General features: G+C 38.7%; 3 protein-coding genes across 10 annotated transcripts in view; 2 read left to right on the top strand and 1 right to left on the bottom strand.

Annotated features, from left to right (window-relative positions):
• Nucleotides 1–4,703, top strand: part of LOC101469196 (A-type potassium channel modulatory protein KCNIP2) — a 117,409-nt gene extending 112,706 nt beyond the window's left edge. For all 5 annotated transcript variants that reach the window (XM_004555838.6, XM_004555834.6, XM_004555837.3 and 2 more), the window contains 7 exons: nucleotides 709–833; nucleotides 960–1,029; nucleotides 1,387–1,457; nucleotides 1,668–1,775; nucleotides 1,985–2,089; nucleotides 2,232–2,294; nucleotides 2,549–4,703. In XM_004555838.6, coding sequence (XP_004555895.1) covers nucleotides 709–833; nucleotides 960–1,029; nucleotides 1,387–1,457; nucleotides 1,668–1,775; nucleotides 1,985–2,089; nucleotides 2,232–2,294; nucleotides 2,549–2,596 — 590 coding nt within the window. In that variant the 3' untranslated portion in view covers nucleotides 2,597–4,703. The remainder of the gene's footprint in view (nucleotides 1–708; nucleotides 834–959; nucleotides 1,030–1,386; nucleotides 1,458–1,667; nucleotides 1,776–1,984; nucleotides 2,090–2,231; nucleotides 2,295–2,548) is intronic.
• Nucleotides 4,704–4,715: 12 nt separating this feature from the next.
• cox15 (cytochrome c oxidase assembly factor COX15) lies at nucleotides 4,716–10,305 on the bottom strand. Its single transcript, XM_004555839.4, has 9 exons — nucleotides 10,099–10,305; nucleotides 8,736–8,920; nucleotides 8,502–8,624; nucleotides 8,177–8,363; nucleotides 7,471–7,638; nucleotides 7,281–7,362; nucleotides 6,263–6,417; nucleotides 6,004–6,117; nucleotides 4,716–5,920 (listed from the first exon to the last, which is right to left on the bottom strand). Exons 1-9 carry the CDS (start codon nucleotides 10,171–10,173, stop codon nucleotides 5,789–5,791), a joined length of 1,221 nt encoding a protein of 406 aa, XP_004555896.1. The 5' UTR covers nucleotides 10,174–10,305; the 3' UTR covers nucleotides 4,716–5,788.
• Nucleotides 10,306–10,507: 202 nt separating this feature from the next.
• Nucleotides 10,508–16,411, top strand: cutc (cutC copper transporter homolog (E. coli)). Of its 4 annotated transcripts, none has more exons than XM_004555832.3 (10): nucleotides 10,508–10,635; nucleotides 10,827–10,905; nucleotides 11,160–11,219; nucleotides 11,730–11,759; nucleotides 12,388–12,597; nucleotides 14,397–14,432; nucleotides 14,647–14,780; nucleotides 14,903–14,930; nucleotides 15,026–15,131; nucleotides 15,279–16,411. In XM_004555832.3, exons 2-10 carry the CDS (start codon nucleotides 10,836–10,838, stop codon nucleotides 15,388–15,390), a joined length of 786 nt encoding a protein of 261 aa, XP_004555889.1. In that variant the 5' UTR covers nucleotides 10,508–10,635; nucleotides 10,827–10,835; the 3' UTR covers nucleotides 15,391–16,411. The 4 variants fall into 4 exon arrangements, with proteins under 4 accessions (XP_004555889.1, XP_004555888.1, XP_076747807.1 ...); XM_004555831.3 differs by having other exon boundaries at nucleotides 10,580–10,722; XM_004555833.3 differs by lacking the exon at nucleotides 11,730–11,759 and having other exon boundaries at nucleotides 10,581–10,722; nucleotides 15,279–15,504.
• Nucleotides 16,412–16,540: the final 129 nt, after the last annotated feature.

The raw sequence follows: 16,540 nt of genomic DNA, 5'->3' as shown, positions 1-16,540 counted from the left end.
CTCTTTCACTCTATACATCTCTGCTTTCTCCTACTTGCCTCTTTAGTCAGTTGAGAAGACTGGCGCAGACGCTCGTGTGGATAAAGTCACATCAAAACATTCAGGCTACACATAAATCTACATACACCCTTACAGACTCCAAAAACTCTACAACTATCTGGTGTTGTGGATTGTGGGTCAGAGCTGTTTTTCTTTTTGTGATTTGAGGCGTGTGCCATATATTTGGGTACTGGAATGTGTGTGTGTTGGTATGTAATATACCAGAAATACCATGTTTACAGTACAGAGGTCAAAGTCAGGTGCAAGCTAATAGGTTCCAGCTAGAATGCAAATGAAATAAGAAATATCTGGCAGTGTCTTTACTTTGAACTTTTTAAATGTCTCTTCCATTTTTACGAATGATAAACCTCTTCTTCCACTTCCTCACAGGCCACTCGTTGTCTGTAGTGTGCTTCAGCTTTTCAGATAATACTTAAGATGCTGCAAAGATGTGTGGAAATTTCTAGCGTAATCTCACAGCTATGTATGGAAAATAGTGTTTGTTTATGTTTAATTTATTAAAATATCACAAGATATCATAAAGATTTAAACTTTATGATAAGCTCAAGATCTGTTTGATAACTTCAGCTAGATATCTTGGCCAGGTCATGGCTACACTGGGGGTTAATGTGGTGTAGATGCTAACTAAAACTTATCTGTCCCTCACAGACAGCGTGGAAGATGACTTTGAGTTATCCACTGTGTGCCATCGCCCTGAAAGCATGGACAAGCTGCAGGAGCAAACTAAGTTTACCAAAAAGGAGCTCCAAGTCCTCTACAGGGGCTTCAAAAATGTAGGTCTGGTTACAGAAGACAGTGAGAAAACAGGGGTTCTAGTTGAATGTGTGCATATCCTGTGCAAGATGGGAATTAATGAGTTTACATTTTTTTAAATGTATTTTCTTTCTTTTTTTTCCCAGGAGTGCCCAAGTGGTGTGGTAAATGAGGAGAACTTTAAGAACATTTACTCCCAGTTCTTCCCTCAGGGAGGTGAGTTCTCCCAGCAATAAGCACGAAGAAGTCCAACAGTGCCAGTAGTTTCATTTATTTCAAAATGAAATTAAAACAACAGTTGTTAATGTTAATTTAGCTTTTTGTCATGACAGTGAAGCAAATATAATTATCTTACTCTAAGTCTACTCGGCTTGACTGAGGTATATGCACTGCAGAGAGGCAAAGTGATTTTTCATTTCACAATATTTAGGTTGATGAAATGTTAACCACTCACCTCCAGTTGTATTTGAAATTATTTTTATATCTACTCTATATTTAGACTGCTGCTAATCGCAGCTGTTCAAAGACATGTTTTGAGGGCACACGGGTTACAGTAAGTCTCTACCTTTGCAGATTCAAGTATGTATGCACATTTCCTGTTTGAAGCCTTCGACACGAACAAAAACGGCTCGGTTAGTTTCGAGGTAAGCTCTATTCTATTCTTACATATCAGCTTCTTTTGAGGAATAAAGGAAGATGTGTGCTCTTCTGAAATTTGTCATCACTTGTGTTTGCACACAAATATGTATTTGTACACCCAGATTAGGCTGTGATAAAGGTTTGACTTTATTTACTGTGTCAACATTTAAGTAAAGATAACACAATGCAGGAAATCGTTCCCGCTTTTGTTGCAGGACTTTGTATTTGGCCTGTCTATCATCCTGAGAGGGACCATTAATGACCGGTTAAACTGGGCATTCAACCTCTATGACTTGAACAAGGATGGCTGCATCACCAAAGAGGTAACACACATGTGATTGTGTTGGATTTGTTGATTTCTTGGTCTTGTTGATTACTTGCTGATGATTACTCATTATCAATATTTTGCAAGTATGTAGAGATTTCTGGCAGAATATTTATCAATGACATTTTCCATCACACAATAAAAAAAAAAAAAATTTTATTGGAAATTCTCAATACTGTTTTCTCTGTTTCTTGATACACTTTACAGGAGATGCTGGACATCATGAAGTCCATCTATGACATGATGGGGAAATACACGTACCCCACCATGCAGGACGATGCCCCAAGAGAACATGTGGAGAGCTTCTTCCAGGTCAAACAAAACCATGTTTTCTTTCCCCCTCGTTTAATGATTGTTTAAAAGCAGAAAAATATTGATGGCACCAATATTGTTTTGGGGAAAACAATGATGCTGTTAGCCAAATAAATGTCTGGTTGTTGTATTTTCATTTCAGAAAATGGACCGGAATAAAGATGGGGTGGTCACCATAGATGAATTCATTGAGTCTTGCAAAAAGGTAGAGCATTCCAAATCCTGAAGGAGTATTGAAAACATTTTTAGAAATGCACTCCTTTAGAATCCCACCACGCTAATCATGTAACTACAACTGGAGAGAGAGCTAATTGTAGCATAAAGAAAGTCAGGGGAGACATCTAGTCTTGCTCTTTCTAGGAAATCACTGCACCTGACCAAGAACTATTTTCTGCACATAACTCTCCATAAAGCCACAAATTGCACATAAACCCGTGCACATCTCTTACCTCTTTGTAGGATGAGAACATCATGCAGTCCATGCAGCTGTTTGACAATGTCATCTAAACATCTGGACCAGTGAGGACACTGGCACCAGAGAGGGGTACGTGTGTGTGGGTGTGTAAGAGGAATACGGGATTGAAGAGAGAGAGAAAGAGTCTGATTCCATGTGTGTTGCGTGTGTGTGGCTGTCTCCCGACTTGCAAGCTTGTGCTCGTGTCTCTGTTGAGAGCTGAGTCCTGAGGACACAGAGAGGGCCCCCTCCCTCTAACTGGACCCCCCAGTGGCTTCCTCCAAGCAACAAAGGAGAGTACCCAGCGCCCATCCTCATCATGCAGAACCTTATGTTTTATCCCAGAGACACAGAGAAAGCAAGCAAGCAGTGGGCTCACAGCCACCTGCACACCTAACACCCAACCAGCCCCTGCCTGTTTTATTTGAACTTTTATTGCTCTTGCTGACGGAGGGACTATCACAGCCTTTTAATGGTTGAACTCAGAAGAAGGATGCTCTCCCAAAACCCTGATCTCAGATCACTTTTCCCCTTTCCTCCGTAATGGCTGAGAGATGGCATTGTGAACCTGATCTTGCCTCTGCGGATGTGGGTAACACCTTCCTGGAGCCGTTAAGACTCATGGCTCATTTGCTGGCCATACAAATAGAAATGAATCTACAGCCACCTGGTGGACAAGAGAGAAAAAGACACTTCCTGAGGGAGCAACCAACAAACTGGTGATCCGAGCGATTCCGTCTTACGGAGGGAGCTTCAAACTCGTTTTTTCCACAAGGGACTGATTTAAATATCGCATGATGATGTCACTAATATCTACTTATGTATTTACAGAGATACTCCAAAGTCTGCTCGTCTGTCTGCTGTCCTAGTCATTCACAGGTGCCTCACCCTTTGCGTATGTGTGCGTGCATGTGTAACAGGAGATGTCATCTGTCTTACAAATGTAAGACTCTTGTGACACAACACCCACCTTCATTCACAAGATTTCGGTAGAGTAATTCCCGGCCTTCCAAACTATTACAATCCTAACAGTAGTTGTCTATTGACTGTTGTACATTTTCTAGCATTCCCAGTGGTGTGATATTAGGCTGTACAATGTGGGGATTGCACTATAATTTAATGAGCCGTTTTGACCCTAGCAGCTTCTCTCGACATGGGAATGACATACCACAATCGTACTAGTCTATGAATATACATTCAAAGAGAAGATTATTAGATTGCAGATTGTATTTGTGAACTTATTGTAATCTGAAATGTCATGTGGTTGTCACAGGTTCTACCACTTGAAAAAACACAAAAGTCCCCACACCCTTTTTGCATTAAATCTGACTATTTCCATTTCAAGGAGGCATAAAGTGATTGTGTGTAGCAGGGGAAGACAAAGTTTGATAGCAGTTTTCTTTTTTCTGTGCCCCCATTGTTCACTCCATTTCTTATTCTCCCTCTCTGTAACACCAAAGAAAAGATATCAATTAAAAAGGTACATAAAGCCACTTAAGGCAAGACATTTAGCCCACCTGTGGGTGAAGACAGAGGGAGTTACTGGGTATCAAGCTGGATAAGGGGCAATCAGAGATAAGAGGTAGACTACATGTAGTTTATCTGCACGCTGTCAAGTGCAATTTTAGGTTGTGAACCCATCCATTAGGCTCAGATTAATTATTTTAGAGCAATTTGCAACCACTTATTTGCTTCTTTTCACACTAGAACTAAGCAACACAAATGTGAGATGATGTGAGGCACTCGGGCCGTAATTAAATCGGCCAAGTGTCTTAAAAGCTGAAACAAACATGAAATAGCAATAATGTTCTCCACTCACCCAACGTCTCCTTCCTCTCAGAGCACACTATAACGGCCCTGGTTAAAATATGCACTTCCGGCCCTGCAATTTCTTATTTTTTTATGTTCTGCAGTTTTTACATTTATACGTTCTGGAAGAATGGTTTGGCTCTGATTGTTCCTGCCCACAGTTACGTTATTTTCCCCAAACACAAGGAAAACCTGTCTATACCCGCATGTACTGTGTCTAGAACAATGAAAACCTACTAACCCGTGGTACTGACTGTCTAGCTAGCCTAAACTGGTTGCATAGCATATTCAAAATGTGTATATTTTGTACAGAGATAATAAAAAAACAAAAAACACAGTTACTATGCAAAATGGACTGGCGTGTGAATTTATCAGACTATACATAAATTGTCTTTATTAAAATACGTCCTTTCAGTGAGATAAAGTACAAAGTACCTGTAGCAATAACATTTGACATTTTGACCTGTCACAGCAGGAAAAAACAGTGTATATCAGCTTAAGTGAGGACCTGCTTTTATTCATTCTGGTACACTTTCAGTGCTTTGGGAGAGTCATCATAAATTCCCCCTTTTTCCACATCTGTGAGTCCAAAAAAAGGGAAATAGGCAATGTCCATAATAATATTCAAATTATGATTCATCATAATGTCAACAGGAAACATTTACAGCTTAAATATACATAATTACATAAACCATCCCAGGAGCCAGGTCTCCTTCCACTAACAGGCAGTAGTATCTATGCAGATTCACCCGACCATGTGACAATTTCATAACCAAAATGTCATCCAGAACATTTTTTAAAAGTGTGAGCATCAACAAATACAGTAATTCAGTCTACATTTCTGAAGAACCAGCTGACTCCAAACCATGTACACAGCCTTCAACTGCCAGGTTATTAAAGCTGAAAATTTTGTTTTGTTTCGTATGTTCTAATGAAATTCCTGGCACAGCAAAACACTTCACAAGTTGGGTTTCTCTGACAGCAAAAGCTTTCGCAATCATTTGAGTGTATTTCTGATGACGGCCTTGATGCATATTTTTTTTAAGGACTCTCCTGTGTAAAGTATCATGAGCACAGCAAGTGGGACATGGATGACCGGTGGAAAAAAAATCTCAAGTAAAACTGAATTTAATGAATGTGATTTCTTTTTTTCCCACTTTAGGAATATTATCTTTATTTAAATAAAGTTTAACTTGTATTGTGATTTCTATTACTCGTGATTGGGGGAAAAAAAGATTGCAATGTGCAGGGGTGAAATTGTTTGAGCTTTTTAAGTGGGGGCTGACATACCCCACTGAACAGATGCTTCAGCATATACAGAAAAGTCCATCATTAAATAAAGAACACAGTTTCATGTTTTTCAAGTTCACTACTGCCTCTTAAAACTTTGACCTGCAGCGACCAGGGATAGGTTTTCTCTGTAAAACAGCAGAAATTTACTTGGGCATTCTGCGAAGCTCTGCCAGAACCCAAATAGCCAGCGAGAGAAGAGCCACTGAGCCAGACTGGTGAGTTGCAGCCAGCGGAGTGGGGACATAAAGTAACAGCGTGGCGATACCTAGTGCAACCTGAAAAGCACAAAAGCACAATTTGTTTATACTGAAGGGTAATGGACCTATTTGTATAGCAATTACAGTGTCTTCTAGCCTACCTGTGTATAGGCCATTGCTGCCAGGAGGCTGATGGCAATCTTAGCCCTCTTGGGAAGCATCATTCTCCTTGAGAACAGATACAGGCCTGTAATTGCAGTCAGAGAAGTAATCCCCTGAGAAAAGAAAAAGACATCTTGAGGGGTACATATTAACATTTCATTACACATCAATCTAAAAGAGTTATAAAACTTGGAAATATTATGTTTAATTAGAATAAAAACAATGAAATGCCAACATTTTTTAGCTATAATAGCATACCAAAATTCTATGATCAAATTGCACAGTGGTGGGATTTTCGAAGAAATTCTTGAGGGTCGGAGAGAAGGCCAGCAGATCATCAGGAATCCATCTATCTGCCATCTTAGGGAAGGAGTTATAAACAAGCCCAGCATCCAAACCAGCGACAAAGGCACCTGTGTAAAGGTACATGCATAAATGATTCAAATACATCTCCATGAATAGAGATTAAACCACATTTGTATTGCCTTTAATTACATTAACTTTACTTTTCTACACAGCCGCTCAACCCATTTGCCCTCTAAGAGCCAACTTTACAAAAGACCTTTCGATTAAAATCAAACCAGATGAATAAGCTTTTTGTTTCAACATTTACCAAAAGCCAAGATACAGTACTCAAATTGTAGCCCAAAAACATTACATGGGGTAGCAGGCCAAATGTCTTTCCTCAAACCATAAGTTTCAGAGTCAAAGTGCGAAGCTTCATACAGACTGTGAGGTGACTGGCGTAGTATGCGCCTGTTAAGAGAGGAAATGTGACACTATATACACTTAGGGTTACTCTAATGGAGTCAGCTGTGAGTTGCCATGAATGACTCTGAGTGACTGTCACTCTAGTATTCATTAGTCAGTCTTGTTGTGAATTTACAGTTGAAGAATTTTATGTAACACATTGTGCTTTTTGCAGACGCAAATAAGCAGAACACTTTGAAGATGTATTGTGGACTCCTACTCTTCCGGGACTGAAAACCATTTGCACATGTCAAATTCTAACTGCTCCTCTAGCATCATTGCCATTTACCAAGAGCTTCCTATGTTCTGTCAGAACAAGTGCCACTTTAAAGAACACCTATGATTCTATGATGGTCGTCTTCACTATTAACATCCTGCTTTTTGAGAAATTTCTGTGCAATTTTGCTGTAGTTACAGGTAGTTCACTTTGTTTCCCCAAAGTGGCTTGAGACTGAAAGCAGCACTTCGGTAGACAGATTCTGCGACCCCATTTGTGACACTGAATTCTCTTAAGATCCAGTATTACCTGAAAGAGCAGTGAGGAAGACGAGTCCACCAGTACCCTTGGCAAACCTCCTGAGCTGCATGAGTTTTTTGGTTTCTGCTATCTGTGAAAAAGGTACCATTATTCAAGTTAAAAAAAAAGACTGTTTCACTTTACATTTCTCCAAAATTTATCATTTGTGTTTTTTCTGTAGGCAAGAGTCCCTCTGTACCCTGTGAGCTGGCAGCAGCAGAGTAAGCCCTGTCCACATACTGGCACAGTAGAGCAATAAGGCAGAACCAAGATGGGCGCTCAGACGATACTGGCTGACACGAGGGATGTCATGAGACTCGGGCTTCTCCTCCAACCCGCTTTTCACCATGTACCACCCCAGAAGGCCCTGACAAAACAAACACATGTATACACATTCCTTACTTTACATTTATAATAAACCCGATGGTGACAATAATTAAATATTAGTACAATCAACCTATTTAAAGAAAAAAGAAAAAAAAAAACAATGCTATAAGTGACTGAGAATTAGCTATGACGTAAATCCAAAACACATCTGAAACTAACAACGCAGCCTGTTCAGTACAGCTGATTCCTTCTGTACAATTCCGGCTACTTTTACGCCGGAGTTTTTAAACTTGTCAGTGACAGACTAACGTCTCAATATACGGAATGATAATTATAGCATAAAATATAAGGACTCAGAAATGTCAGCAATGTCAGTGTGAAAAGAAGCTGCAACTACCAGAATATAAGTGAGAGAATGCACAAAGAGGTAGAAAGCATTGAGGGACAAATAAGTTTACTAATGGCTACTTCTGCAGGTTATGATGTAGGCTCAACAAAGATTCACTGCAGAAGTCTAAATCAGGCATGAGGTAATGATTATTTCCAGTGATCTTCTCATTTCCACAGCTGTGTCTTACCTGGAAGAAGACAAATCCACAAAGACCCAGCACTTTTCCCTTCATGGAGCGAGTGAAGTATCCTTTTTTCCAGAAGTAAATAGTAGGGAGGATGTATGCCAAGCCAACCAGCCTGCCCCACATACGATGTCCCCATTCCATGTAGAAGATAAACTTAAACTCTGGCAAAGTCATGTTATGGTTCAATCTAAACAAACAAAACACATAATAATACCAAATTAACTCATTGCCGCATTAGAGGCCAGACCAATACATAACACAGAGACACATTTAATTAAATTTATCAGGCCTTTATGTACTGTGATTCTGAAAAATGAGACCTTACATTTTGAATTCTGGAAACTGCTGGTACTTTGAAAACTCAGCTTCCCACTCTCCTTCTGACTGTGGTGGTTTCATCTCTCTCACCAGATGCCAATCAACCATGGAAAGCCCAGATTCTGTCAGTCTAATAAAAAAAAAAAATACATAAAAATACAGCAATGTAGTAAATGCCTGTTAACAGTACTTCAGTGAGTAAGTAGCACATACAGACATACTAATTTTAAAACATGCGTACCTTGTGACACCACCCAAGACAATAGCCCCAACCACCAGTCCACTGCAGCCAAGTAACCATCGACCCACTATGCGATTTGAGGCTGCATTGGGGACAGAAGCTGCTGCTGCTGAAGTGGACGTTCCTCCCTCCACTGTGACGGTGCTGTGACCTCTCTTCAAGAGCCATTTTCGAAGCGGTGAACGCTAATGTAAATAAAAGGGAGAAGTGGCTTGAAATGATGATGGACAACACAAGCATTAAAGCTTCAACTTTACCTTATTATAAAAATTAAAAAAAAGTCATTTTAAATGTCATTTACACTCAGCACCCTTCATCCAGTACATCGACTATCCCTTCTCTGCACATGTCCAACCCATCTCAACCTTTATTCTTTAATTTTGTCCGCTCAACCTGAGCTGTTCCTGTTATCTGCTGTCAGACTCCACAACAAAGACTCTGTGGATGACCACACATATGCAGACACACACACACACACACACACACACACACACGTGCAGTACCACTAAGTGTAATTTATCTGACGAAACATAGTATTTTATTCTATTTTATATTGCATGTTATTCCTTTTATCCTATTCCACTGATTTTCTTAATTTTTGCTGCTTGTAACTTTGCACTGTCCACTTTCTGCCGTGACCCAACAAATTTCCCACATGTGGGACTAATAAAGGTTTATCTTATCTGTCACAAATCACCCCTGGCATTGGTCTCCACCCACACCCACGACTGCCTGCACTTTCTTCTTCACTGTGGCTTTGGATGCAGTGACACCCCCACCTTGAACCCATCTGTCACTGCTACCCCACACCTCACCAGTGTCTAGCTGTCCTCCAATATAGTGCACCACACACATATACTCGCATATAAGCAGCATGTTAACAAATTACGAAAGCACAACACATGTAAGGTGATTCTATAGTTTTAGATATGTAAGAGCTAATTAACCTACTTTACTTCAAGCTTATAAACAAAGGCTTACGGTATTGCTGAATTTGATATCACTATCTTTTCTGAAAATTTAGTTACTGATAAATCAAAAACCTTCTTAAAGGGTCTATGATATTAGTTCTTCCATTCTGAATTTATTTTTTCAGCTCAAATGCTAATCTAAGAGTTTGCATTGCCTAGACATGGGTGATGTAAGTTAGCTGTTGGACGTGACTACTCTTGAGTACACCTAAACACCTAATGTTACCTGTCCTAACTAATTCAAACACATATTAAAAACAAAGCTGAACAAAGAGCAGCTGACAGATGTGTAATGTGACATATTGTGTATATTACTGGCAGCGTGTGACCTTCCCAATGACGCTTACTTAAGCTATTGGCTAAAATTAGCGGCTAACACAAGTCATACTCACGGTGCTGTACTGAAAGCCCTTTCCAGCACTTCTGCACCCACAAAAAATTGTTGTCCGCAACGACGAAATTAACATCTCTGTGCTCCAAGACTCGTCGCTAGTGCTGAAGCTATCCAACAGTGTTGCAAAAGCTTCAGCACGTTTGTTACTGTGCTGTCACCCGGCTGGTTTCCTAACGGCCAGTTTCAACTTTGACCTTCTGACGTCACAAGAAATTTACTCACTAAATAAAATTTATGTCTTTTTCTTTGTCAGGAACGAAACATACTCAACATAAATAAATATATATATATACAACAAAATATATATACATATAAATAATATACCAGGCTTTCGAAATTATATTACACAGACTAGAACGTTTGGGGGGAGGGGGGCTTGTTTTGTCTTCAGGCGTATCCTGCATGGGCGGGCATACGTCGCATTTCGCCCAGTAATGCATCATAAAACGTTTATATATTATCACCCGTCTAATCGCGTGTTTTGAATTCAACGACCCGGAAAACGGTGATCTACGGACTAGCTGTATGAGCTGAAGTAAGTCTCACAAAACATGACCTGACTTCATATCGTTTTTAAACGACTGATACGGTTCCATGAGTCGATAAGACGTGGATTTAACAGGTAGCTGTAGTAGTAGTTAAAACCTAAAGATGAATGAACGTGTTAACTGAGGAGTTTTCACGTAATCTTGTTTGCTCACTAACTGTATTCCTGTCTCTTATTAGACTGTCAGTATGGCAGAGTGCTTTTTAATGGAGGTGTGCGTGGACTCAGTGGAGTCTGCTGTCAATGCTGAACGAGGAGGTCAGTAAAGTGAACAGTAGTGAACACTGTCATGCCGTACTATTATTAAACTCACTGTGGCGTGCTTGCTAGATTGGTCATGCACAGGCAGTTCTACTTAAAAACAGAGTTAACGGTTGCATAATATTGAAGTGTTAGCTCAGACATATCTCTACCATGAGTATTAAATTGGCACGCAGTGTTATTTAATTCCTCAAAGATTACAGGCTGTAAAAGTCTATATAGGTGTAATCAGAACTTGTCTGTCCTGGCAGGTGCGGGTCGACTTGAGCTGTGCTCTAGTCTTCTGGAGGGTGGGCTCACTCCGAGTCTAGGTGAGCATCTGCAGATACCCCTAGCAAAAAACAAAAGAAAAGAAAAGAAAAGCTGTCGCATCAGGCGCCAGCAGATCTTTCAGGTTTTAGTCAACTGGAACTTGCCAAGTTGCATTACTGCCATCTTCTGGAAAATCCTTAAATACTATTTAACAGACAAGGCTTGGGTCAAAAAGACTTTCTACCCTTTCTCAATCACATTACTATGACCTCCATGGAAAAAGAGATCTAATAAGGACTTAGGAAAAAAGAACAGGATGCACATAGAATTTGACTGTTCTTACACACAGCTCTACTTCAAAAGTAGGAGTATGATGTTTAGAGGTCACCTGTGGGTTTATATACCCTTTAACAAATCTAAACATCAGCAGACTATGACATAAAATAGAATAAAAAAAAACACAGTTAATGTGTTAGCTGTCGATTATGGCTATGTTTGTTTTTAATAATAGTCAGGTAGTGTATCTCTTTGAATTATGGGATGTCATTATGTCCTTTTCTTTCATAAAGCCTGCTCTGATGCAGCCTCTGCTAAGAGAGGTAAAATAAAAGAATAAAAACCTTTTCTTAGTATTTAGAGAACTCGATTGGCTCTTGTTATGCCACCTAGACACACTTCAGTCGGTTAGAAACCTTCCTAAGCAATTTCTTTCTATGTGACTGCAGCCCAGTTCATGAAAGAAAAGCATTAAAGTGTGTAGATCCTTGTCGTTCTTACCTCTCTGCAGGTTTGCTGTCATCATGTCTCTGAAGGTCATACTGGTTCAGTTTGGTGGGATAAAGTCAGAGACACGATGGATGTTGCTTGTGCTGTGGAGAGTTTTATTTTGGCTGTTATGTCTATTCATGTCTATTATTGGTTTTTATTACTTTTGATGTTCTCTTTTCCGCTGCTTCCCCTACGTTGTGCCATACCAGTTTATTATGACTGTGTAATATACATACCTACTCTCTGTGTTTAGTCCAATACAGCAACCACTGTTGAACAATTTTATTCCACCCTCTGATTCGCAGAGTTTCATATAAATACATATAATGCCTTTATAACTTGAACCCAATTAACTATGTCTTCAGTAGTCCATAGTCTGTACTAAGCATTATCCTATTTTATATAGGAAGCCTGGGCATTTGTTGCATGACACATAATTCCACCTGTACTTTACTCCAGGTGTGCTACATGTAGTGAAGCAGTATGTCAAAATCCCCATCTATGTAATGATACGCCCTCGTGGGGGCGACTTCCTGTACTCCGACCTTGAAGTGGACGTGATGAGAAAGGACATAGAGCTTATGAAGAGCCAAGGAGCCGATGGGCTCGTTCTGGGTGCCTTGACAGAAGATGGACGGGTGGATGCAGAGCTCTGCATGGAGTTATTGGGTATGGTCTCTTTATATATTTGACCTGATTTGTTACATCACTCTAAATAACAATGAAAAGGCCAGACAGAATATATACAGTAACACTAAAAATAAACCAATAGTTATAAGAATTATATCTATGAGTTCGATAGATTGAGGAAACACCATCAACCTTTAGAAAGAGTACACAAAAACATATGCCTTCTTTTAAAATTAAATATTTCTGGTTTATATTGTAGAGACTTGTGATTTATTCTAAATAGTATCCCCAGATTGTTTCCAATACTGCAATATTGTAAATATACTTTCCTAAAAAATGAAATGCAAGTCAGAAAGGCAAAATATTATCACAATAGTGTAGAAGCCACAGAAATGTCATTGCTATGTCCAAGATTTTTAGTCACTTTTCAATGATAAGACAGATCCATAATACAGTCCCAATCAAATGCTGAAAAATGGCAAAAAGTAATATTTTGCATGGTTGGGTCTTAACAAGCTTCCAAGTAGAGCTTCAACATGCAACAAGAAGAAATGGGTGTGAGACAAAACATTTATTTGAGATTGCAATTTATTGAAAACAACGGTTAAACTGAAACAGGCCATTGTTGCCATTTTTCAAGTGGTCTCAAACTTTTGATCGGGACTATTTCTATATTAATCAAGTCACATCAGATTTCCTTCCATTTCCTTCAGTGTGGCACCTTTTATTTAGCCACAAAAAAGAAAAATAAACATGAACTTGCTGTTGAATTGTAAAGTTCTGAAAAAGCTGGCAAAACACACAAGAGCCAATATTTCTGGACCCTTCATTCTTCACATGTTTTCACTTAAAAAGAAAACAAATAATTTACAAGGCCTAAAGCACTTGCAGTCTAAACATGAGCGTTTGACCTTAACTTGGGTTAATTATTTATTAAGGGATCAACAAAAGATCTTCCGGAAACTGTATTAGGAGGTGCAGACATGATAGTGTGCAAAACAATTGAATGTAACTCCTGCACACTGTTTCGCTTACCTCCAAAACATTTATTAAATTACATTGTTTTGGTCTGAATAACCCATTCACATGTATGGAAAAGCATACCAGAAAAGTTCAAATCATCCAAGCAGCTGATGGACACTTTGCTCTGTATTTTTGCCGTTAGTTAAGGGATAACATTGAAACAGACACCAGTTTGTTTCAGTAATTTTGTTTTTGTGAAAGAGGAACATTTTACAGGTTGTCAGGAGTGCAGAGAGTTTGAACTAGTAGGCTTGAGTATCCAATATTTGTATTTTTACTATGCAAATATAGCTAATTTATTATGGGACACCACTTGTTATGAAGATGCACAGGTAAAGACGTGTTACAGCAGGCTTGGTAATCCAGTTTTAATCTCACACAAGGTTTCATGTAGCCCGTCATATGTCAGCTCTCCAGAGAAGGAAATGCACTACATCTCCACAAGATAGTTGTGACCCATGTTAAGCGAAATCAACCAGCACCATGAGTTCATCATATTTCCAAAGGTCCTACTGAGACCTCAGAACATGGTAGGGCTAACCTCCAAAAATCAGACACTATATATTCTCTCAAGTTTTTATCACTATCTTTGCATTGTTACTTGCAATATGCAGTATAAAAAAGTGAAGCCAACAATCTTTGATATAGAGTATAGCAGTACAGCTGGCTATGAGTGATGGCTTTCATAAAGGTAGGGAAAAAAAAGCTTATATTGCTTATATTATACAAGTCGTATTTCACAGTTTTGCACTTTTGTTTGACATTTTGTACTTTTCCATTTCTTTCTTTTGTTTTCTTACTTTTTTGCACACTAGCTGCTGCCCGTCCCTTGCCTGTCACCTTCCACCGAGGTAAAAGTTTCTTCTTCAAAGTGCTTTTCAGCTTTAAGCTTTTAAAATTCTTTTCAGCTACAGTTACACTTAAAAAGCATCACAAATTCTTAATGGAATAAAAGCCTTACATAATGCTATTATCAGGTATAGCTCCGAAAAGGTATAGAACGTCTTAATGATATATTATTAAGCCTGGGCTTTTATTATGACACTAATCATGATCCTACTGCAGCTTTTGACATGGTTCATGACCCAGCAGTAGCTCTGGAGGCGCTGATATCGTTAGGGTTCGAGCGTGTGTTGACTAGTGGCTGTGACAGCTCCGCTTTGGAGGGACTGCCTCTCATTAAACGGCTTGTTGATCAAGTACGTGTACCCATATGATTGTCTTTCTTTACATGCAGACATATGAAACTCTAATAGCTGTTAGGTTATTGTTCTTGATCTTTCATAAAACCTTTAATTTTCACATCATTTCTACTCAACAGGCAAAGGGCAGAATTATCATAATGCCTGGTTAGTGCCTCCGCCATTGCTCCTTTGTTATTTATGTGTGAATTTTTACAACCTTATTTATTTATTCACTGTCACTGTTTTTGTTTTGATAACAGGAGGAGGCATCACAGAAAGGAACCTACAGAGAATATTAGAGGGGTCAGGGGCTCAAGAGTTTCACTGCTCAGCCCGCTCCAGCCGGGAATCTGCAATGAAGTTCAGGTGTGTTTATTTTCCAGTCTCAGGCGAGAGGTGGGATCTGTCCCTTTGGTTGCATGCATTAGGAGACTTCTTGCAACCTCATGTCGATCTAATTATTATTTTTTCTATATAATTCTCTTCTTCTTCTCTTCTCTTGACGTTGTGCAGGAACACCTGCGTCTCAATGGGAGCTTCTTTCTCAGCACCTGAGTACGGCCTGAAGGTGGCAGATGTGAGCAAAGTCCGAACTCTAAACGCAATAGCCAAAAATACCTTGTGACTGTATAACAGTCATGATAGACTGGAAAAAAAAAATACCTCAAAAGTAATCATGAGTAATAATACTGATGTGTACTGATTAAATTCCATAAATAAATGTCATAATCGCCAGAAAGCTCTGCTTTTTGTTTTTTTCTTTTAAGATATAAAATCACCAATGAATCAGTCCTTGTCCAGTTAAAGAGCAAAGACATTAATGCATCTCACAGAGTATCTGTGAATAATATGATGTCTATATATGGGAGCACTTCTCTAGTGATATCATCCAATAATGTGCATAGAGAACTACTCATGTGTCTGAATGTGCAGTCTGATTTATAGGATTTGGAAAACAGGTTTGCTAAAATATGTTAATAATTTAAACATACAGGAGATGTGTACACAAATCTGTAAAAGTTCACTTTTTGGGTGTGTGTGTGTGTAAAAGATTCTGTAAATATGAGATGTTTAAAAAGCCCCTCAGCTGTGAGGAGTATAAGAAGCTGAAAAAATGTGTAGTTTGTAAAGTTTTCAATAATAATAAGGCCATTTGTACTCTTCTTTTTTTATTATTAGTGTATAATTCACATACTGAGTCTTTTACACAGGTAAAAACTTTTCATTGTAGTTTTAATTTGTTTTGATGATCTATGTATGCACAAACTGTTATTTTACACAGTCATGAACCTCTGGTCTCACATCTTAATAGATTTTTTTTTTATTTATTTTTTTTTTATAGGCATTCATAAAACAGACTAATCCAGGTCAAACAGATTCACACCTCTCTGCACACTAACAAATGACATTGCTACAGTAATGCCCCCCATGTATGTTCAACTACAGTTGATTTCTACACTGAAAATGTGTATTTTTTTCCTAATGAAAGATAACTGCTTTTTAAAATGGCAAAACAAAATATCAGTTTTACATAACTCCCTATTTAAAGTGATACATAATGCACAGTTGTGACTTCCTGTTTTCGTTTTTTCTCTGTTCATTTTCATCTTCTTCTTCTTCTTTTAATAAAAACAGTTTTCATATTAGATTACATCTTCTGTCTTTTAAAAAAATATTATGCATTATGCACAAAACTTTCCCTAAAATGATTTGACTTGGTTGAAATATTAAAAGCTCTTTAATTGTTTTTATTTGACTTTTGACACACTGCACAG

This window comes from Maylandia zebra, linkage group LG13 (genome assembly GCF_041146795.1).
Source record: "Maylandia zebra isolate NMK-2024a linkage group LG13, Mzebra_GT3a, whole genome shotgun sequence".
Classification (NCBI taxonomy): Eukaryota; Metazoa; Chordata; class Actinopteri; order Cichliformes; family Cichlidae; genus Maylandia; species Maylandia zebra.
This window is presented reverse-complemented; position numbering and strand designations above follow the sequence as displayed.